Source organism: Larus michahellis, chromosome 1 (genome assembly GCF_964199755.1).
Source record: "Larus michahellis chromosome 1, bLarMic1.1, whole genome shotgun sequence".
Taxonomy (NCBI): Eukaryota; Metazoa; Chordata; class Aves; order Charadriiformes; family Laridae; genus Larus; species Larus michahellis.
Window position 1 is genome coordinate 54,419,396 of NC_133896.1, and position 22,761 is coordinate 54,442,156.

The following is a 22,761-nucleotide window of genomic DNA, read 5'->3' on the forward strand; positions in this document are numbered from 1 at the left end:
AGTTTCCCACGAGTGTAGCTGCATTATTTGAGCAGAGTTACTTTTGATTTATAAAACTAAAGAGAAAAGGGAATCGGGACTTTTGTGATTAGAACAGAATCTACGTCAGTAGTAGAACAGAGAAAATACTAACCTAACAGAGGAAAGAAAGGATACACAGTGCTAAAAAGATTAAGGTGCCAAGAGACCACACTGTTCAGCGTAACATTCAAAATATCCGCTTTTTAGAAAGGGATTTTGACTAGAATGACATCCAGAATTCATTGGCATTATCCACACCCCTTTCTATCAATGGTTTTAAATATTTCCTTGAAAGGCTCAGAATTAGGTAAGGGCATAAGCCCTTCTTTATGTATGTTTAGAATTCCCCCCCCCCCCATACAAACGGCATTCAGAGGAAAAAGCAGCATATATTTTCTTTAGCCCATAAGGAAGAGAATAAAAAACCCTTGAAAATTCTGTCACACTCCAATCCCAAGTCTTAAATAATTTATTTTCTAATAACTAAATACATACGCCATAAAATTCTGAACTCCACTTCGAACGGTGGGATTCTTAATTAACTGCGGATACATATTTGCAGCATGGTCATACATGTGCCTGAAAGAACAAGAGTAGCAGAAGTTATTCTTTTGCATCTTCCCTTCCTTTTGCTTACCAACCCATTGGTCAACAGAGCACTGATAAACAAGCACCACAGTCCACAAAGTAAACTCTTCCTAATCACAGGAATTACTTCATATCTTTAATGCATGACAAACAGCAAAGGTAACACAAATGGATTGTTGAAATTTAACTTAAAATAAGTGACCTTGGTAATACCTGCTCAAACTGTACATTAATTTAAATCACAACAAAAATAGTTTACTGGAGGGCTATTCTACTTGGAACAAAGAAAACACAAAGGTGAGAATATAATTTGCTAATTCAGTTCTAAGAGAGAATTTCAGTCTGAAATCTAGTAGGTTTTACTTACCGTTAACCTTGTTACTTCCTTACCAATTAAGTTAAATCTCTCCATTTTAAAACATGTATATGTTGATCATATGTGTTCCCACAGAGGCTCCCACTCAGGCCAGCCCTAAACAGATTCAGCTTTATGGAGATCAAAATTATTGTGATTTTCTTTGTTGAATTCAGTTAGCTGTTTCATCCCCATTAACTAATAGAAACAAAAATTGAAGGAGTCTTTGTGGTTGGTTGATTGGCTGTTTTTTGTTTGGTTTGTTGAAGTGAAGCATTTTAGATTTCAAGATGAAATCAACTGCCAAAAATTACTCAGGAGTCCAAAATTAAAGTCACCCTTTCATTTTAGGTCAAATGTAATCATCTGATTCAAACCAAAACAGAACTTTTGAATTTTCTTATTCTGTTAATTTCTTCTTCTATCATTTCATAATTTGGGTCAAACTTAAACTTTTTTTTCAGCAACTGAATAAAAAAAAAAAAAAAGAGGATGGGAAAGGAATATCTAGTTCTAGGCAGAAATCAGCAGAAAATTATTTTGCTGAGGTCTGGAGTTGGTAGAACTACATCAGTCATGAGTAAAATTAGCTCCTACCAAGTGCTGAGAGAAAGAAAACAGAACTAAAACAGATACCAGCCTCAAGGAAAAGTACATGCCAGCAGGACAGAATTCCCTGTATTAAAACTCATGAGGGTAACTTCCTCCTAGAGGGATGCAGACAGGAGCTCTTCCCAGTTTCCCTCAGGGCATAATTTGAGAATACAGCTAGAGATGACTGAATGGTTTGCTGATAATTAGAGAATCATCCATTGACCTTCTCCCCTCTTTTTCTGTCCCCTGCCCCATTCCCAGCTATTTAAGTACTCGATTGCATGACCCTGCTTGCTTATCTCAGCTCTGGTACCATTCTGGCTACCAAATCTAAACGTCAGTTTACATTCAGGCAAAACACTAATCCAGGGAAAAAAAGGGAATATATTTTTCTGGCAGTTTGTAGTATGAATTAGGTTGTTATGAAGACAGATAAGCCACAGAGGTGGTGCAAGAAGGAAGCTCTCTACTGTGTTTGTCAATGAACTGATGCATGAAAGGGCCTGATCAGTGCCAGGGCAGACACAAGTTGGAGGTTTGGATCTGTGGAGGGATGTGCTGGGGCAAGAGAGGGGAGCATTCAGCAGCTTCACACCATTGCACCTTTCATGAAACTGCAGCTATAGTATCAATTTTAGTTCTAGAGTTTCCTGTCTCCCACTTAACACACGACTACATGCCATAATCATAAACTACTTCTTGAAGAGGACAAGAAAGTTGAAGAAAGACAGATCAATAATCTCCACCCCTGCAGTCAGATAATTTGGCAAATAAAAGTCTGAAGTAATTTTAGGAAGCGAATTATAGCGTAACATACTCCATACTACAAGTCAGAGCTCCTATGGCACTAGAGAGGAGGAGCAAATAGCACAAGACAGTCCATCTGGCAGACGGTCTTTTAGGTACGAGGAGAATAAAAACAGCCAGGATACTGCTTTAATCACTGCCTAGGCCAGGACAGATGATCAGGCTTCCAGATTCAACCATCAGCTCTACTCTCTTCAATTTGCACTCAAAGGTTATGCAACACAAGGCAGATTTTACACTAGTAGTATCTTTAAGCTATGATGACTGATGTAGCAACTGGGTTAGTTCAGAATCAGAGGACTGAAAACAGCTTCTTTAATGGCCTTCTTTCTTGTATATGCTAACAGAGGACACACGATTCCTGGAATCAGTTTGTCTTTTTTAAATGCCCAAGGTTGAGAATTTTTCCCCTAGCTGCCTTGTTGCTTTGGGGTTGTTGTTTTTTTTTTTTTTTTCTTTGCTTTAACAAAGCTTCTATGTGTGTGGCTTGCATGTTTTGTAAGGGCATTATCCTCTGAAGTAAATTGGATCATTATAGTAAGGTAAGGCTTTGCAACTGTATCTAAGGCCAAATACAAGGCAATTATAAAGCCGAGACAAGAATTCAAAGTCTAAAAACAGCAAAGCAGTGCCTCGGCTCTTCAAATTAGAGAGGAAGATGATAGGACTCAGGTCAGCTGAGGTTATATCAGAAAAAAAAAAAACGTACAATTAACATTGCTTCCAATTTAAATACTGCTCTTAGGCACCTGGCATGCCCCAGTTGGAACTGATTAGAAGTATATGCTCAACGTCATGGACTTGGATGTGCTCTGCGATTCCCCAAGTAAAGTGAGGCCTCATTAACACCTCTGTTTGTAATGGGGGGAAGATAATTCATACCCAGGAAAACTGGAGCAAACATTTTTGGCTGGATGGTAGGACCAGACCTTACAGAGAGGTGAGACACTGGTGATAAAAACAAATGTCTGGTCTCCAGACACTAGAATTAGATTTATTCCACCCCTAACTATGTGTTTTCAAACTAGACAGCTACTATCTGAACCAGGTGCCAACACTAGAAAGATGAATCATGCTCTAGAAAAGGCCTGTGCTTCTACCCTCACTGGTAAACAGGTCTAACTTAGCTATTGCTTTTTCTACAACAGACCTATACAGCTAGAGCGGACCAGTAATCTAAGCTAAAACAATCCCAGCATGGCTTGGGCTGGTTTTGTTTTGTTTTTTTTTTTTAAATTTGGTTGTCTTACATTCTGCTTAGGTTCCTACTAAGAAGAAAGCATACACTTTTAGGAGAGGTATTTTGTCCCTCTTTCGCTTATATTATGAGGCCTAGCTGTGTCTACAAACCCTCCTTCATGCCCTAAGTGCAATGCAAAAATTAAGCTAGCTGAGAATCCCTGGAGATCTCCAAATTGTAGGCACTGTCAATCTGGAGCTCCTGCTCACCAGACAGCTTCTGCAGGAACCTGTACTTCAACTTCGGATCTGGCTTGCAACGTATTCCTCCCAATAAAGCATCACATCAGAGCTCTTCCTGGTAGGACTTCAGGGTTTCTGCAAGGAGCCACCTTGGGTCATTTCTACTTCATGGAGTCATTGCCACAAACAAATGCAAGACAGCTGGAGACCTTGGAGTTGTTCAGGCTACAGGTAGCGATGTGCTAGAGGGCACTTCAATTACCAGGCATACCCAGTGTATTCACACTGGGAGGCTGTACCTGAGCCACCCAAGGTGGTGCTTGTCCAGGCAAGTGACACAAGCATCTTTGCTCTGGTAGCTAAGTGGCTGTTGGTGCTAATAAAGCACTCATCATGGCCAAACACATTGTTATACTCTTCCTTGGTGTTACCCAGTTTTTAAAAAGGAAGGTTGAACTGTGTGCCCTGATGTCTGCAAAAGCAGAACAAGAGTGTTTAGAGACACCCTCTCATAAAAGAAGTCACAGTGGTGTTAGAGAGCTTCCCTGAAGACAGTCTGAATGGGCCAGGAGGTCTGGTGAGAACAGTTATAGATTGGGAAAGACTGTTTCCCAGTTTTACTTCAGAAGACTTGCGCAATTGTCCCAAAGAAACAACATCTGCCTGCATGTTAATTAGGATTCTGTGAATCTCCAGACAGGATAAAGAAGAAAAAATGGAGCTCTGAGAGCAATTTCAACATCTGTAAACTTAGTGAGTTCTTACTATTCCTGTGGTTCAGGAAATTGCAAACACACTGTGTAAGAGGATTCATTAGTTGCAGTTTGCTGAATAAAAAAACCCACCAAGGTCATACAGCTGAAGCCTGAAGTAATAGGTTTTCCATCTTCTCAAGGGTCAGGGGAGTAAATCACTAATTCATCTCTGCTCCTAAGCTGCAGCATTTTCAATAGGTATTCTTAGCTTCAAAGAGAAGTCCTCTTTATTTGAGCTAGACCTGACAGAAAAAGCTTGTATTCATAACCTCCAGTGAGAAATATGCTTCCACTACAGGTACAGGTGTACAGTGGGGCAAAGACATGGCCAAAACAGAAATTCAGATGGTATGTATAGTATTTGAAATGTGTTTTAATGATGGTAAGCATTTTCAGGTTTTGCACTGTCAAAGGATTTCCCAGTGGATTTCCTCAAAACGTTTCTTCAGAGAAGAAAGGCTTTGGCAGTTCTGGTTTTGCATCTTAACCTACTCTCACACTTAAACTCCTTTAAAACAGTTGAGTTTCCTAATTTGCTTGAAAGCCAAAGTCTCAAACCCTACTTTTACACTTTGATACAAACCCTACTTTTACACTTTGATACAAACCCTCAACTTTGCTTCCACAGACTTAAAGATCTCTGTTCGTTACTATTTCTCCTATACCCACTTCTCCACAAAGGGCCACTCAGTGCTGGAGATGGTAGCCCTACCATAACAACAGCTATGGCTAGGAACCAGCCTCAGAAAGCACCTGACCCAGACAAAGGCAAAAGCCTTGCGCAGAATAACTTGTGAGTACCTTCACTTCTGTGAATCTCCACAGAAAAAAACAAAGGGGAAAAACTCCCTCCTGTAAGCATAGACTTAAACATCAGATAAAGTCCCTGCAGACACTGTTTCACATTCAAACCATATTTAAAGGAACAGGCATATACTTAAGTTTGTTTAAAAGACAGACAGGAAGACTGTTAAATCTACTGCGGAGGCAGAAGGGGAACAGGGTGTAGGTTGTTGCTACTAGAACATTACTTGCCATCTAATTGGGCTTAGCATGGATTGGGCTCTCTATGCAATATGACAAAGCTTAAGCATAACCACTTAGAGATGAGTAAATGTAGGTGAAGCCTTAGCGAAAAGATCTGTTGAGCAATACCCAATTTTAACAGTATTCTAAATGTAATGCTAGCATCCCTCAGATCCATACGTAGTTTACATAAACTAATGAATAGTGCATAACAGTAACCTCTCATGCCGAATAATTCAAGAACATACATCCAGATCTCACGTACTTCATTTCCTTTCCTGCCTGGAGTACAGGTTGCACACTCAGAACTCTAGGATTCCTTTATTCTTTCCCTCAGACGTGTTTTGTGATTGACAAGTATTACTTTATTCAGTTTTCTTTACACTCTCCAGAGACCTAGCTGCCTCTCCAGGAAAGTCTACTTAGACAGTCACATTAACATATCACATGATCAGAGAACTATCCATAAGTCTTAACTGATCTTAAAATGTCTTACTAATTAAATTAGTATCATCTTGTCCTGCAGCCATATCTGACAATTGTTTGACAGACAGCCTTCCCCTGCTGGCCTGTTTAATGCAGCCTATTGGTATGTATTTTAGTGTTCTGGAAGCAGAGCTGGTGAAGTCAAATTCACGTCACCGCATATTTTACAATTATCTCCCAACTATTCCCCAGCCATGCATCAGAATTTGGGATTTTTTTTTCTTTTCCTATGACTAAGTTGATAGAGGAAAAGATGGAGCTTGTTCAGCAACAAGCCATGTATCATGTTCTTAGCTATATCCTACCAGCAAGTATGTCATAGTGCCATTCTGTCTTCCCAACTTAGTCAAGGAAAGACTAGGGCTTGGTTTTGCACTTATTTCAGGGTGGTTTTTTTGTTTGTTTATAAGAAAAAAAAAAACTGCTCTGGATTCATAGTAAGTACAAAATGTCAGTTTTCATAGGTCTGCACTGCAGGAGAGATTCAGTCCTTCATCTTCTCTTCAAAGGGCTTTCAGGAGTACACTGACCCTTCTAGACACACACCAGACCGCTTTCAGGCCTATCAGTATATCAGCATTATTATTTATTATTTTTTTTAATTTGTCCAAGAGAGACTAAACTCCCCATGCTGTGAAGTTTCAGTATCTGCTCCGCAGAAGTTTCTTGACAGTTTGGTGAAAAAGGTCCTTAAGCAAGCCCTGCCGCTCTTGCTAGCAACATGTCTCCCTGCCTGATCTGCTCTCAATTGTTTCATCTGCTGTTGGTCAGTCACCTAACTATAGGCTTGGGAGATAACTATTCTTTCTGCTACCCCTTTTGTTAATTATTTACAACATATGGCTTACACGCTTCCTTACACATACACTATGCTGTGATTATATTACTTAATCACTAATGTAGATACAGCACTCATCTATCTCACCAAGGTGTTAGGAGAGCCTGCAGGATGAGGAGAGGGCACATCTTCATCCCATAATGAATAAGCTATACTTCATACTTGCTACTAATTAAGAGAACAGCACACAACTGCAAAACGTATGGTTAGTTTAAATGGATTAGAATTAAGGGAAAAGAAAAAACAAACAAACAACTCACGAGTACAGAAATCCACTGGAAGTGTCATAAGTTGAGTTGCTTCCTGAGGTACTTACGGAGCTGTGAGATAGCCTTCCAAGAAGCCAGCTGCATACATGATGTCTTCATTGCTTAAGGTCTGACTGCCATAGCCTGCTCTGATCTCTAGAACTCCCCAACCTGTTGTCTGTATAGTGTTGTTGTAGAAACCATAGGCATCTCCACTTCTGTCCAGTATATTCTTGACCTGAAGTGTTTTTGCAGCTCTATTCCAGTACACAGTCGCATAGCGGATTTCTATGGTGGAGAAGAAAGGGGGCAAGGAAGACAAACAAACATGAGCAGGTATTTCCTATCCAATACTGAAGTGTCAAGACAATATTTTGGCAATTTTCTACTATGGAGAGCAACACTAATGTTGATGTACTGAGATGTGGCATGATAACTAACTGGAATTTTACCAAGACAAAAGCTTACAGCTACATATTCTCATGGTACTCCTCTGGAAATTACCTACAACTCTTTCAATGTAGAGCTCCAACACAGCTGAGTCTTGACAGAAAATTCAGAAAACATTTCCTTACCTGGCCCAGAAGAAAATCTATACAAATCTTATGGAAAGGAACTTTAGAACACAGCATGCCTTGGCAACTGCAAAGGATTATAAACTACTGTTGACTTGGTTTTCCACCTAAAGATTCAAAATGCTGCAAGTTTCTAAACTGTCTTTCTGGGCTACTAATTCTGGAGGTGGCATGACCCAACAGGAGCACTAGAATTCAATGGATCACAAGGTTAAAGACAAAAGCACCACAGGTATGCAGTCCTTTAAGACACACAATCGCTATCACCCAGCTGGAATAGAATCAATCCCCAGCGTGAAATGAACGGGAAAGATGGGCGCTAGACTGCTCACAGTTCTGCTTGGACTGCTGTTTAAGAAACATTCTTCATTAGTTGGGTTTTAATCCTGCTGAGCTGAAGAACAAACAGCAAGGCAAACTGCTTTCCAAAAAAAAAAAAAAAAACACCCCTATAACTGATTCAGCCTTCCCTAAAATGGGACCTGATTACATCAGATCTCTATTTGTGACTGATCAAATCACTACTACAGTACTGCAAGTGAAAAGAGTTCAAAAATCATGAGTCAGAGTTCCAAGAAGTATTTGAAAAGTTTTAAGGGCTAAACTCAAACACTTACAACTACTGAGAAACCCGCAGTGTTTTTATTCCCCTGACCCTTCTCCAGCGTATGGCAACAAGTCCTGCCAGTTTATAGCAAGAAGTTACAGTTTGGTTACTACTCCTCACAATTCATTTTGTGTATCATGCCTGTAACAGCTGCAAAATTCTGGATGATCTTACACAAAATACTTAGTATGCATGCTATGATAATGGCACCGTTCGAAAAGCAATATAATGCCAGCACAATACCTGATGATCTTCAAAAAGCTTTAAATAAAACATTTGTGATTAAGCAGCTAGTTTGAATTCAAATTAAGTGCACCAAATTTATTCAGTACTCTAAAACATAACATAAAGCTTTTTTATGAAGAGCCATGACATATTTGAATAAAAAAAAGCAAAAACATTTTCCAAGAACTAAACTCTTTCTCCAACTAACCACTTTTTGACATAGCAGTTACTTGGTTGCTCTAAGCCAGTTGTTTTCAGTTTACCAGACTGTTAAATAATCTGTGTCATTCAACAGTCGGAAAGCTGTTCTCTCCTAGTGTTCCAATAAGAATAGCTAAAATAGTTTCTTACAGAGAATCACAGAACGGCTGAGGTTGGAAGGGACCTCTGGAGGTCATTTTGTCCAACGCCCCTGCTCAAGCAGAGTCACCTAAAGCCAACTGCCTGGGATTCATATCCAGATGGCTTTTGAGTATTTCCAAGAATGGAGATTTCACAACCTCTCTAGGCTACCGGTGACAGTGCTCATTCACCCTCATAGCAGAAAAGTGCCTCCTGATGCTCAGAGGAAATCTCCAGTGTTTTAGTTTATGCCCATTGCCTCTGGTCCTATCCCTGGGCACCACTGAAAAGAGCCTGGATCCGCCTTCCTTACACTCTCAAGTATTTGTACACATTGATGATATTCCCCCTTGCACCTTCTCTGCTCCAGATGGAGCAGTCCCAGCTTTCCCAGCCATTCCTCACCCGAGAGATGCTCCAGTCCCTTAATCACCTTTGTAGCCCTTTGCCACACTCTTTCCAGTAGTTACAGATCTCTCTTGTACTGGGGAGCCCAGAACTGGACCCAGCACTCCAGGCATGGCCTTACCAGTGCTAAGGAGAAGGAGAGGATCACCTCCCTCAGCCTGCTGGCAACACTTCTCCTGATGCAGCTCAGGAGACAGTTACCCTTTTTCGCTATAATGGCACACTGCTGGCTCATGTTTCCAAACAGTCATCCCTCAGCATATATTGGTAGAGGAGGCTATTCCTCCCCGGGAGCAGGACTTCGTATTTCCCTTGGTTAAACTGCATGAGGTTCCTGTCAGCCCATTTCTCCAGCCTATTGAGGTCCCTCTGAATGGCAGCACAGCACTCTGGTGCATTAGCCACTCCTCCCAGTTTTGCAACATCAGCAAACTTGCTGAGGGTACACTCTGCCCCATCACCCAGATCATTAAGGAAGATGATGAACAGTATCGACTGCCAGCATACACCACTAGTTACTGGCCTCCAGCTAGACTTTGTACCACTATGCAGTATGTCAGTCTTCATAATGTACTAGAGACACTTCTCACGCACGCAGGAAGAGTGCTAGCAAGAACAGGATTTTAGTAGTGAAGGAACTGTGTTGTTGGTTTTTTTCCCCTCCATTCTGTGAACAGAAGTTTTTACATGAATCTATTTAGAGATGAAGTCATTTCAGGGACTTGGAACATAGTGTTTAAAAAACATGTTTTTTCTCTGCTAGGTACTGAAGCTATTTAAAGGACCAAGACATGACATACCTCGGATAACTCTTCAAGCAGTTATAATCTTAGTTTTCTGTTGTCACTTTAACTATCTGCTAGTAATACATGCAGTAATTGCTACTTTAGGCTAAGGGTAAACATGGCAGTCACTCAGACTGAAAACCTATAAGAAGAGCGGGCTGATAAGGGTCATCACTGAAGAGAGCCAAAGGCCATCTTACAAAGCTGAAGCTTACGTAAGCAAAGAGGTCAGGGAAAGGGAGGTCCTGTGAAGAAGTGGTGCAAGGGGTCGGTGCAGAAGACAACTAGCCTGTCCAGCAGCAAAGGTGAAGGCTGATTCCAACCACGAAGCCCACTGAGAGGCAGAGGAGAGACAGGCCACGTATATGCCCAGTACACAAAGCCAGCTGAGAAATGGGTAAAAAGAACAAGAACAGAGTAGGGCAAAAGATGATCTTCTTCCCATCTCTTCAGTAGACTGTGGAAAGGTGGTGAGTAGTGAAGAGGAACCAGGGCAGCTGACTATTGTTACTCGTGCCCACAGATAAAAAAGGTATCTCAAATAAGCTTTCTTCTGCCTAAAGCAAAATAGCCATTGCTTTTTTAAATTTTTTTTTTTTTTTTTTTTTTTAAAAAGAAGGCTGATGCCAGTGCCAGACAGACTGATCTGACATGGATATTCTAACACGGCAGGCTGTGTTTCTTTGTTTTATGCTCTGCCAGAGCATGAACATACAGAGCTATTTTCAAAAGTCAGAACAAACTTTAAAATTACCCTTGGAGTTTGCCCTGCCCCAACTTCACTATATGACAAATTTAAACTGAAGAAAACCAGGGCTAGAAGAGGATGGGAGAGAAGGGGAAAACATTAAATTACAGGATGATTTGTAGCAAAGCTGGAGAGGCCTTTAGAGGAATAGCATCAAGGTAGCTGTGACAGATGTGACTTAATGATGCTGGAAAAGACCATTTCCCATTACTGATTATCCCCCCCCACCCCCCAACTCATTCACTCGTCCCATTTCACATCATTAATTTTTATGTCAGTTCCTGCAAATCTAATTGCCCTGGTCTATAGTATTAAAATACCAATATATGAAATTGCTATGTTTATTTCAAGGAACACATATATAATCATACTTTCTAAATTATAATAATTATTGTAAGTCTTTATCTTGCTACAAATGGAGTTTAAACTACAAGCTTGTAAACATGCTTAAAATACGCTTACACTACAATATAATCAAAGCATTTGCTATCACCCAGTCTGTTACAATTTTAATCTGCATTTATCTAAACTAACAGCACTACCTTTGCCAAGAAAACCACCTAGAACTGAAGTATAATGTGGAATATAAATATACAAGAAGCAACTGCATGTTTCCAAACAATCCCAGATGTGTCCTGCAACAACAGGAACCTTCCCCTCAAATAATGCTGGTATTTTTATATTTATTTTTGGAGGGTGAGGCAGGGGCCCCAGCATCTCTTATCCCAGCAGTTGTATTGGTAACTTCTTACCTATGAACCTAATGCAACATCTCCACGAATCTACAAATCATCCTTTTATCATCAAAGTTAGACTTCTCAGTGTGTACATGAGAATCCTGACAAGTATTTCAGCCTATTGCCTGTTCTCGGGCAGAAGAACAGAAAAGACTGTGATAATCTATGGCTATTCCATAACAGTACTGCTTAGAATAACCTAAATATCAAGCCAAAGCACACTGTTTACTGCGATGAATGACTCAAAATCCCTGGGGATAGAGTAGGTCAGTGGAGTCACCATTCCCCTCTGCACAACCAGCCAGCCAGGAAAACTGCACAGCACCAGCGATGCACAGTTCCACCACAACCACCAGTGCACTGTACAGTGGGAGGCAGAGGCAGAGAAGTGCAATGACAAAACAAGCCTGGAAATAAACAAGTGTTCCCTCTCCTTTCTGCAGTCAGTAGGGACTGGGAGGAACCTTTCCTCAAACAGCCTCTTTTAAAGATACATCGTCTGCCAAATAAAAGATCCAAAAATAGGATCTAGGATATAGCTGGGAGAGTGATGAACTTCTTCAACAAGTGAGAAGTATCTACTTTTTGACAAGATTATACCCTAAATAATGGAAAAATGAAGATATTTCAGCCGTGGTTAGGAGGTGGTGGTAGTCACCTTGGTTTTCAGGCTGTTTTGCCAAATCTCTTCTCTGCCTTTTTGGCTCAATATAGCCATTACCAAGGTTATGTTAAAAGTGGAGCTTGTCTTTTATTTGGTGGCAGTGGAAGAGTGGAAATACATACATGTTCATGAGAATATACAGAAAGCAATTAAAGGAGATGCTAAGTGAAAGGACTGAGGCAAGACAAAAAAAAAAGAAATCGGAGGCTGAAGAGGACATGAAAGAATAGCAGTAACTTGTAATGAAAGAACAGAATCGACAGAGAAAAAAATGAGGAAGAAAAATGAAGAGCAGTACAGTGAAATGTTCCAAAACCATCCAACAAACACACTATTTGATAACTGCCACTAATAATTACTAAATGAAGAACACCTACAAAAATAACACCTGACATGTCTTAAGAATGCCAGTAAAATTTGTTTGGCAATATGCAACAGCTGCTTTTCCTTATGCTTTCCCAGCCATAAGTTGTTTTTAAAACATAGGTGTATCTAGACAGGCTACTGGACTTTCTAACTAGAGAAATTAACACAACTCCCTTTTCCTTGCAGATGAAAGAGCTACAAGGTTTGGGAGTGAGAATCAATATTCATATTTTTCCTTGGTCTGAGAAAAAAAACTAACTCAGAAGCAACGAAGCACCGGTTAGGTTGCATGTAACAAGCCAAATTAAGTTAACAACTGTGAGCATCTCCTAGTAAAAGGAAAGCCACTTGCTTCCTTAACTACTAATTTTTAATCTAGATTTTACATGCTTACTTTTAGCTATGGCTTTTCACAGGTGAAGCTTTTTTTTGTAAAGGTGTTCAGATGTACTTAATAAATTCCACCTATACACTTTCCATTAAATAAGGAAACTATTTCTTTACTGTTTCACTGAGAACTAGTTTTGCACAACTTCGGAACACAAAAAAACCTAGCACAAAGTTGCACATCTCCTGGTTTTAGTATGCCCTCTCCTACAGCTAATGTTCAGTAGTAAAGATTATATTAGCACAGTATAGGATTTAAATATTTCAGGTCAACCTTAATAAGGAGCATTTGACATCTCTGTTCAATTTCGTAATTTGATAGACATTGTCCTATTTCCCCAATAAAAAATTTAGAACCATCCTTTTAACTGTTTAAAGAGGTTGTATACCTCTAAAGTACAATTGAGATTTCTACATACAGTTATGATTGGAATCCATTACAAAATGAATGTTAAGTACTTCAGGACTTCTTTAGAGATTAGCTTAAACCACACAAGAACTTAACACGAAACCCAGTAATTTCCAATTAAAGGAGTAAATGCCTTCTTGTTCTGCTTGGATATAAGCTATTTGTGTTTTCTGTTCTACCGGCCTTAATTCATCCTATTTCCTCATACATTTCAGGTCTAAGTAATTTTTCAATTTGCCTCTAACAAGCCTGTCATTCTTTGAAGCCTAATCCCCTGATTTGTGCTTACATGAGAGAGATGCAATATTCAAATGTGAGCTATAAATTAAGAGTTTGACTCTTGTATGGTTCTCATGCTCACAAGGATACTTACTAGTAAAGCTTAGCTGATGCAGAAAACTTGCCAAAATAGTTACAGGTCCCCAGTGTAGGTCATCCACAGAGGTAACAAAAATAATAATTTCACAAGTAGCTTCACTAATCTCTTAGTCCCTAAATTTAAGTCATTTTTAACAGAGAACATTCTCTAGAAATAGTTTCCAAACAGTACGGTGAAGAATCTTCAAGGTGCTCAAAATGCTAAAGAACAATGAACCAATTTAAAAAAAAAATTAAAAAAATCTAGACCATTCACAGTGCTGAAGGCCAAGTTTACTCCATTAAATAGCCTAAAGGCATTTCTATTTGCTACTTAGTAGTTTTCTACCAGTACTTCAATTGTGATGTGAGGAATGAGCCAGGTATTAGCTGAAACTACTTTATACCCTAAACTACTTTTCACTCCCCTCTGCATGATTCATGGTTGGTTGACCCTTCCTTCAGTCGTGCTAATATAATACTAAAAGCTTTTGCCAATTTGGGTGAGGTTTGAAAAGTAGGTCTCCAAGATGAGGTAGGACTGTTGGCAAAATGAGACGCTTATAATATTTTGGACATTAAAACAACTGTTACCTTAATTTCTCCTTGTTTTGTGGCAATTAGTAAATTAACTAGGAATTTCCTAGAAGATAAGCACTGAATCCAGCCCTTAAGATCTTCAGTATTCATTGAAAGCAGCAGAAGAGGAAGATATTCTCCTGCTGAGATTTGCTCCCCAACAACCCTAGTACATTTGTACACCACTACAAACGGTAACCAGAATTCACTAATGGACATTCTGCTCTAAACAGCTGCTGTCCATCCCTAACTTTTAGTGATCCCCCAGAGGCAGCTTCACCTTCACATACTCCACACTTGCTCAGCACCTCTTAAATTCCCTCGTTTAGTGACTCCTTTCCCCATCCTTCCAGTTGCTGGTAAAGCCATTTCATACTTTGAAATGAAAAAAAAGAAACTAATCCTATGTTCATACCTCACTGGCATGTCTGTTCTAGCAGACAGTTAGCTACCACATTGTGTCCACAGGTGCAACGTTTCTCAAACATGCCAAGCAGAAATTCAATTTTTAAGCAGGAAGCCAAGATTCTATGGAAAACCGTGAAGCTCGCCAAAATGTGCCATTATGGCATTTGGCCAATTTTGCTTGCACGCAAATCTGACTCTGAAGTTGCAACAAGAACAAAGCTCTAAAATCAAGAGACATAAAACTATAGCAGTCAACAGAGGAAGATCAGAAGTGTTACAAAAGTTTCACTTCTTGAATTACCCTATTGGGGGGCTTACAACTTTGCCAGAAAAAGTTTGTTATGCAAATATACCATGAAAACCAACCGTGAGCACAAAATTAGCATGAAGTGGTGTTTGTACCAGAGAGAAAAAGTTCAAAAAGTTAATCAGATATCGGGAAATCACTTAACTCTAACAGCAACGCAAGTTTATCTACTCAGAAGATATCAGATCATACATAGGTACAAGTCGATGACACAGGCGATGACCTATACCCAGAAACTAGCACTAAAACTCTGCTAAAGATGCCAAGTGGCAGCATGCTGTAAGGCCACAGCACCAAAACGAAGCATCCATCCTAAATTATTCCCATGCACGCATACTACGTTAAAACCCAGCGCTGCTGGGCGCTCAAGGCAGCTTCTCACCTGTTAAATCCTTACTTTGGTTCCCCTCACCCGTTCCGGGAAGGGGAAAGCTGTTTTTAAAGCACGAAGGAATGAGGTGACAGCACTTAACACCCACGAAGCACCAGGGCCGAGCCCGCCCGGGCCGGCGGGCCATGAGCTGCTCTGGGACCAAGCCCATGAGGCAGCCGGGACCCACCACGGCCATAAGGGTCCTACCGGGGGTTGGAGGGGCTTAACCGGCGCCACGGCGCTGCCGGGGGACGAGTCCCCTCGCCGCCTCCACGGCGGCATGAGGGACCTTTCCCTCCCCCCCGGTGCCAGCCGGGGAGAAGGCGCAGCGAAGAGCTGCTGCCCAAGGGGAGGCGCGGAGCCCGGCAGATCCCCCGGGGCGGGCCCGGGCGAGACGCGCTGTCCTCTCGGGAGCCGCGGCAAAGCCCCGAGCCGGGCTCCGCCGGCGGGACAACCCCTCCCGGTCGCCTGGCACCCCCGGGGCTGGGGGCAGCCCCGCTGTCTCACTCCCTTCCTTCCCGCCCTCCGGGGGAAGACACCCCCCACCGCCCCCTCAGGGCCGGCCTCCCGCCGCCCTGCTCCCCTCACCTGCTCGGCCCCCCGCCGCCGCCCACAGGAGGACGAGCCAGCAGCAGCACACGCCGCCGCCGAGCCGAGCCATGCCGATGCTCCCCCGCGCCTCCTCTGGGCACCGGGAGGCGGCGGGACTTTATAATAAAGTTCCCTCGCTCAGGGCAGGTCTCGCCGCTGCCCCCGCCTCCTCCGGCGCCCGCCCCGGCACCCCGTGCTGGGCCTGGCCCTCTCGGCCCCACACCGGCCGCCTTCACCCTTCTCGGGTCCGGGATGTGCCCTGGGGGAGGCCGGCAGCGGCGGCGGAGCTTCGCACCCGAAGCGTCGCAGCAGAGGCCCCGAGGCGGCTGCCCCATCGCCTCACAGCCCGGCATGAGGGCGTGGTGGCAGGGAAAGGCATCAAGTCAAGCTGGGCGGCGAGCCCAGGGCCCTGGAAGCTTTTTTTGACCCTGGCACTTGTTTGGAGCCCCCCAAGGCCTGGCCATGATGTGGGGTTCGCTCCAGGCTGGGGTCGGGCCTTGCCGCCATGCTGTCATGAGGCAGTAGGGGGGAAGCCCCAGGCTGGCGCTTGCTGGGCCGCAGGGCTTGCCAGGAAGGGTGATGAACCAAAAAGGGCGAAGGTTTATCAGGAAAGGCCCCCGTAAAGCAAGAGAAGTTGGGTGGTGTCTTACCAAACTGCAGATTTTACATCAGAGCAGCTTTTGGCCCTGTTGAGTGGAACAACCACTGTGCGTGTCCCAGAAGAAAAGCTGAGGGATGGCCCTTTTCTTAGGGTTTACAGATAGGGACAACTTCCCAAGGTGCCTTCCCCTGCCGCTGTGATTCAGATTATTTTGAGATGCTGCCTTTTCCCTCAGTGTTGGCTTTTCTATCACTGTCCTAAACCAGCCGTTATTAGGACTTTGTGTTTCAGTAATTGTTTAAGATAGTTCAAATTTGATACTGGTGCCTGTAATAGCCTCATATAACGAGGTCACATGCCAACCAGTTCAGGCCAAATAGCAAGGCTTGGCCTCAAGCCCAGGGTAAGAGCATTATAACACTACTGCTGGCTGCAGGGATCCTTCCATACCCATCGCTGTTTTATTCTGGACTACTTTTCACTAAGAGATAAGGATAAAACACAGTGCTGTTACCTTTTCTTTTTTGCCTCCCCAGTGAAAAACAACTCTTAAATGTCTAATCATGAATAGATGCTGCATTTGCTTTGGAGGAATATTTTCCAAAGGTTTTTCCATATGAGAAATTCAGCTCTGTCACATGCTGCTCTCAGTTTGACTGTGCTGGTGATGTAAAATACAAAATTATATTTTCCACAGAACTCCCCGTATTAGATTACTATAGGGGAAAAAAAGTATGCAAAACCAGATCCTCTGTGCATAAGTGATGGACATGGCCAGGAATTGGAGGGACATGCTGGGATAGACAGCACAAATAGACAATGCTGAAACAGGAGGGGAGTGTGAATGCATGATAAAAATGAGATGGAGACAAGGCGGGAGTCTGAATATGATCAAAGCTACAAAGCTTTTTTTGTGCATTTGGAAAGATTCACTTCCACATGCTCCCAGCCCAGGGATTCAGAGAATTTTTTTGGTGTGAGTTAAGTTCAAATGAATGGTGATGGTGCAGCCAAAATCCTTTCCACTCGGAGAACAAAAAATATATCTCACACTAGGTTTTTAATATAACATTTCACTGCTTAAAAAAAAAAACAGGAGATGTGTATGACTGGACCTTCAGTGACAGATTTCTGATGGCAGCGGGCTCTTTGATCTATCATTTGATAACCAGATGCAATGGTAAGACATTGAATCTAAGACAGATTCAATTCAGAAACCAGGTGCAAATTTTGAAAAAGTGTAGTCAAAATTTATTTTATTGTGATGTATGGGTGACAGATATGTGCAGGGACAGAACCATGTAGAAAACAAACCTACCAGAAAATGGGTCCATCGACTCATTGCTAAGGTAACTATTCATCTTCAAAGAATTATATGAAATTTATAATCTGAAGAATGCAGGAATGAGAAGGTCTACTGAAAACTAAATTAATTGTCTCAATCAGTGTCAGCAGACATTCGCTCTAAAATAATTTGCATCTCAGAGGTGTCAAGAATGGAACCCATAAAATTCCTATTTAAAAATAGAGTTAGGACACTTCAAAGATCAGAGCAACTCTGCTTAAGATAGTAGTTGTAGTGGGTTTCTTCAGGCCTGAGGAGTCCAACGCTTGACACTGCATTACAGCTGCGCTTGCTGAGCGTATCAGATACAGCAACCAGAACAGTCCGATGGTGCCAAGAAGCACAGCAGTCGCACCCAAGAATGCAGACATAGAGACGAAGCTTGTTGATTGGCACCACAGGGCAAGAAACAGCAGACTTTATACTTTTTTACTCTACTGGTAGTCTTTTTAATACATACCAGTTTTAGAATACCAGACATATTTTTCTATCCTTATCCTGATGAACACTTCCATTAGGACACAGTCCGAAGAAGTAATGGTATGGTATTAGTGTCAGCCCAAATTTAAGATTGGTTACGCACAACCTGAAAGCTGTGGCTGTTGGTTATGTGCTATCTGCTATTTCTGTCTATCTTGTGGTCCTGGGTGTAGGAATTTGCATTCATTAGGCAAGAGTAGAAGGTCTACAGCACCTCTTGATTTAATTTTTCCAGGAATCTTTGCACTTGAGGTCTGTCTGTTTACACCTAGGTTGTTCTTTGTGTGTGTGTGTTCTTACAAAGCCAGGTTAGATTGATAAAGAAAAAACATAGGTAACTGGCTTGCCCTTTTTAACATTTTTTCGTTGTTTACTTGGACAAAAATGCTGTTCAAAACAATAAAAGAATGATTTTGCACCAAGTTTTATGGTTTGAATACTGACCGATATCTAACAATGGTGAAAGAAGTAGCTCTCCTTGGAAAGCCACCAATGTACAAGAGGCCTTTGCAAAAATTTCACTCACTCGTTATTATTTCTGCGTGTGAATGCTGATATTCTTTTACGTGTATCACCTGTGCTTTGGTTGCTTTTTAAAGCTGTTTATAAATGTCATGGTGTCAGTTAGTGAGCAAGTCATTTCAGTATAACCTGAGTTCTGCCTCGTTGTGTAACTTCATCCAAAAGTTGAATTGAAAGTTTCTGAGGTTTAAGAAATTTAGATAAGTTTGTTTCCTTCATTTCTGTTGCACTTCTGGTTTGGGAACAGAAGCAGAAGTGGAGAAAAGATATGAAAGTGTCTGTTTTTGCAAGATTTCCAGTTTCATTTTGCAGCCCCAAGAGATTCAGATAAGCTTTAGAAACCATACAACTTCTGGAGTAATCTCCCAACGTAAATAACAAAAGTGTTTTCTCTTGAACAAACTCAACCTGATTAAACAAAACATGTGAGACACAGGGGAAAACAACGGAAGAAGCAAAATGGCAAGATATCCAGGATTTACATATGATATCTTTAATGTTATTTTCAAATATATTATAGCAAATCTTTCTTCAAATAAAAATTACAAATTAAACACAACATTTTAAAATCAGGAAAAATTAAGGCTTTGCTGTGAATATTTTCAGAATTGGATTATTGAACAGGCTATCACATTTAAAAAACAAACCAAACCCAAAAACCTCCTGTTTTTCCAGACCAAGTGCAGATATTTTCATTTACCTCAAATCAGGTTGCACATGTCCGACTGAAGTCATCCGACAATTTCGACATTACAGTGAAGAGAGGTTTGATTTACTGATAGCAGGTCGGATGGTAGAAAGGATGCTTGAAAAGGTATTTTCTTTCTCCTCTAGCTGAGAGTATAAGCCTCCAACCTTCACACGAAGTACTCCAGAGAGTTGCTGCAGCTTTTTCAGTCACGCTAGACATCCAGTTTTAAAGATATGTGACAGATTTCTCTGTGCTGGCCAGTTGCAGGTATTCCAGGGTACCTGATCGGTAGCTAGCTACCCGTGAAAGCTCCCGTGTCTTAAACCCTTCGCTTTCCCTTTTCTGAAGAGTATTTGTTATCATCTCTGCTAAGTCATCATGTAACCGCTGCTGATTCTCCCTGAAAGTGACAGAATGGAAAAAAATTCAGTGATTCACGTGTTTTCAGTGATCGCCAGATCCCCAGTGGTTTTTAAACATTTCTGTCCAACATTTGTCTTCATGACATTCACACACTACTGATAGAAAGTGTGGGCAGAACCAAATTCAGCTTCTGGATTTGGGAATAGAATTCAGGATTTACGTGTGATTTTTTTCAGATAGTGTGGCTCACTGTCTCTGCACAGGAGGTCTGTAGCTGTGTCATTATTGACCTTAAAAAATTTCAGCATCGTTTGCATCAAAAGGAGGACATGAATTAGATTAACTCCAAATCAAAGTAGATTCTAGCTCTCAACGCCATACTGGTGCCAGCACTTCCACTATTCAACTTCAGGTGGCCTTCAGTAACAGAGTTGCCACCTTTTCATAAATTTCTGCAGTCTGTCTGCTTTCTGCTGGAGTACCCCACACACGAGAATTTTAAGGGGCAATTTTATCAGTCACAGCCTATATAAGGAAGCAAAACCAAATGCATCACTGGACACAGTAATCCAGCTCAAGAGGTACTTTGAAGAGTTGAATAGAATTGCCAGTTCCGTAATTCTGGTAGTCTCAATTGATCATATTAATTCAAAAAAGGGAGTTCTGAGTTTACAAAAGAGTAATTTCCTGCTCAGCCCAGAGACAAACAACTGTACTTTATGTAATTGCTTCAAGTTGTACTGAAACACTGTCATTTCAAAGCAGATGGCAGCAAATTCCCACTTAGTAGAAGAGTGACTGTACACAGGAGTTCAGAGCAGAAAGTGACGAACTTACACATGTAGTGATTTTGCAGGAAATAATGCAGTAGTCAATGCAGTAGTAGGCAAAATACACATGAAATGAATGCAGACATTTATCCTGGCTTCAATTTTGCATGGTTTCTCAAAAGCTATACTTCCACTATTACTATATTGTATTCAATACTGATGCAAAATGATAGCTCAGTTCCAGGACATCAACCTCATATTTTTTTCTTGATAACTTATCTCTTATGTATTAGAAAGTAAGCTTTTGTTCCATTTTTAAAGATTTTATGCCTGCGCAATACTACAGTAACTTTGTCTGCCTGTTCTGCAGAGTGCTGCTCAAAATCCTCAAGTTTCATTCCTCCTACAAATTCCGCCACAAGAGTTTACAGGCATAACATGGTACTACAGAGAGCTGCACCTTCAGTTGCAGTTATCCTCTCACTGTACTGTCACACACAGGTGCCATTAGGACTAAAGTTTTGGGAATATGAATGTTTTTCATTTTTCTGTCCATCTCTTGCATTTATCACATCAGCAACTTGTGCTGTAAGTCTTATTCCCTTTCCAAGGAAATGAACCTGCTTAGCGCTTATATATACAAATAACCTTCATCATATGTATAATCCCATGTCATGAATATTTACATGTGTTTATATACACATACGCTGTTAAGCCTCTAACTACTGAAGGCAAGTTGAGTGGTATAAAAAAACCACAAGTGTCAGGGAGGAATAGTGAAGGCTAAAGCACAAAGACTGGGAATTTCTCTTCCCTTTTCACATATAAAGACCATCTTACACAGAAGGAGGTGTTGGGAGATTGTATTTCTTGTCCTCAGTACCCGTCAACCAGTAGGTAATCTCTGTTCCTCTGCCCTAAATATGTATGACAAAGAAGAGAAAGCACAATTTAGGGATTAGAGTGCAATTTCCCATAGTTAATTTACATAAATAATGCTGTATTGCACATCGCCGTGTTTGCCTTTGCTTATTTTCAGTAACTGTTGCTCACAAGAAAGGATTAAACATCAGATGTGAGAAGAAGAATAATGGGGGAGATGCAGCTGCACACTCGCTCCCTTGTTCCATGACCTGAAACAGACGCCATGGGAGAGGTGAGCCGTGCTGCCTGCCGACAGCTCCCAAGTACAGGCATCTGCCAACTGTAACAGACTGAAATAAATGCATTGGTAGACAGACAGACAGATATCGCACCATGAGAAAATTAACAATAGATTCAGCTTCCTTTCCATCTGATTAATTCACTCCACAATTTTCTGTTAGCAATGGTAGGTTCCATTTATTCTCCACATCTTTATGTTGCTTTAATTTGTGACTTAGGGAGCTCTTAATTGCTTGCCTTGTCTTTATAGAAGTGTCTTCAGCCACTAGAGACTGTGATACCAATTGATCTGTAAACCTTGTTCCCCAGGGTACTCTCAGCTATATGATACTTTTACACTATTCCTCTTCTCTGTGTTCTTGCATGTAAAGGTTACCTTCAAGTACGTTTCTCCTCTCACTTCATACTGGAATCGGCAGTCTGTTCTTTTCAGGATGTTAATAGTGGAACCATTTACATGAATCCTTAAAGCTAAAAAATAAAGACACAACAAAAGCTCAGTCTGGAAATGTACCCCATAATCATAGTAAGTATATGTGAAAATTGGTGCCATAGCAGAACGTCCTCCAATTCCAATTACTATCAACATAAATTCTGAGAGTCAAATTAAATGAGAATCAATTACGCCACTGTATGAAAAATCTGACTCCACTACGTAGCATTGTATCTAGGAAGGAATACAGCCATTGATTATTTCCACTGTATCTAGGAAGGAATTCCTAGATACAGTGGAATTCCACTATATCCACTGTATCTAGGAAGGAATACAGCCATTTCCACTCACACTGAAATACAGGTGACCGTGGTATCTGTAGTA

General features: G+C 41.3%; 2 protein-coding genes across 2 annotated transcripts in view; both read right to left on the reverse strand.

Moving 5' to 3' along the window:
* PLBD1 (phospholipase B domain containing 1) overlaps positions 1-16,367 on the reverse strand; it is a 42,115-nt gene extending 25,748 nt beyond the window's left edge. Inside the window, exons 1-3 of the mRNA XM_074577258.1 lie at positions 16,006-16,367; positions 7,209-7,428; positions 517-600 (exon numbers count right to left, since the gene is read on the reverse strand). Of these exons, the coding sequence (XP_074433359.1) occupies positions 517-600; positions 7,209-7,428; positions 16,006-16,078 (377 nt within the window). The 5' untranslated portion in view covers positions 16,079-16,367. The remainder of the gene's footprint in view (positions 1-516; positions 601-7,208; positions 7,429-16,005) is intronic.
* Positions 16,368-19,426: 3,059 nt separating this feature from the next.
* GUCY2C (guanylate cyclase 2C) overlaps positions 19,427-22,761 on the reverse strand; it is a 42,907-nt gene continuing 39,572 nt past the window's right edge. Inside the window, exons 25-27 of the mRNA XM_074577273.1 lie at positions 22,321-22,415; positions 21,621-21,697; positions 19,427-20,047 (exon numbers count right to left, since the gene is read on the reverse strand). Coding sequence (XP_074433374.1) covers positions 19,873-20,047; positions 21,621-21,697; positions 22,321-22,415 — 347 coding nt within the window. The 3' untranslated portion in view covers positions 19,427-19,872. The remainder of the gene's footprint in view (positions 20,048-21,620; positions 21,698-22,320; positions 22,416-22,761) is intronic.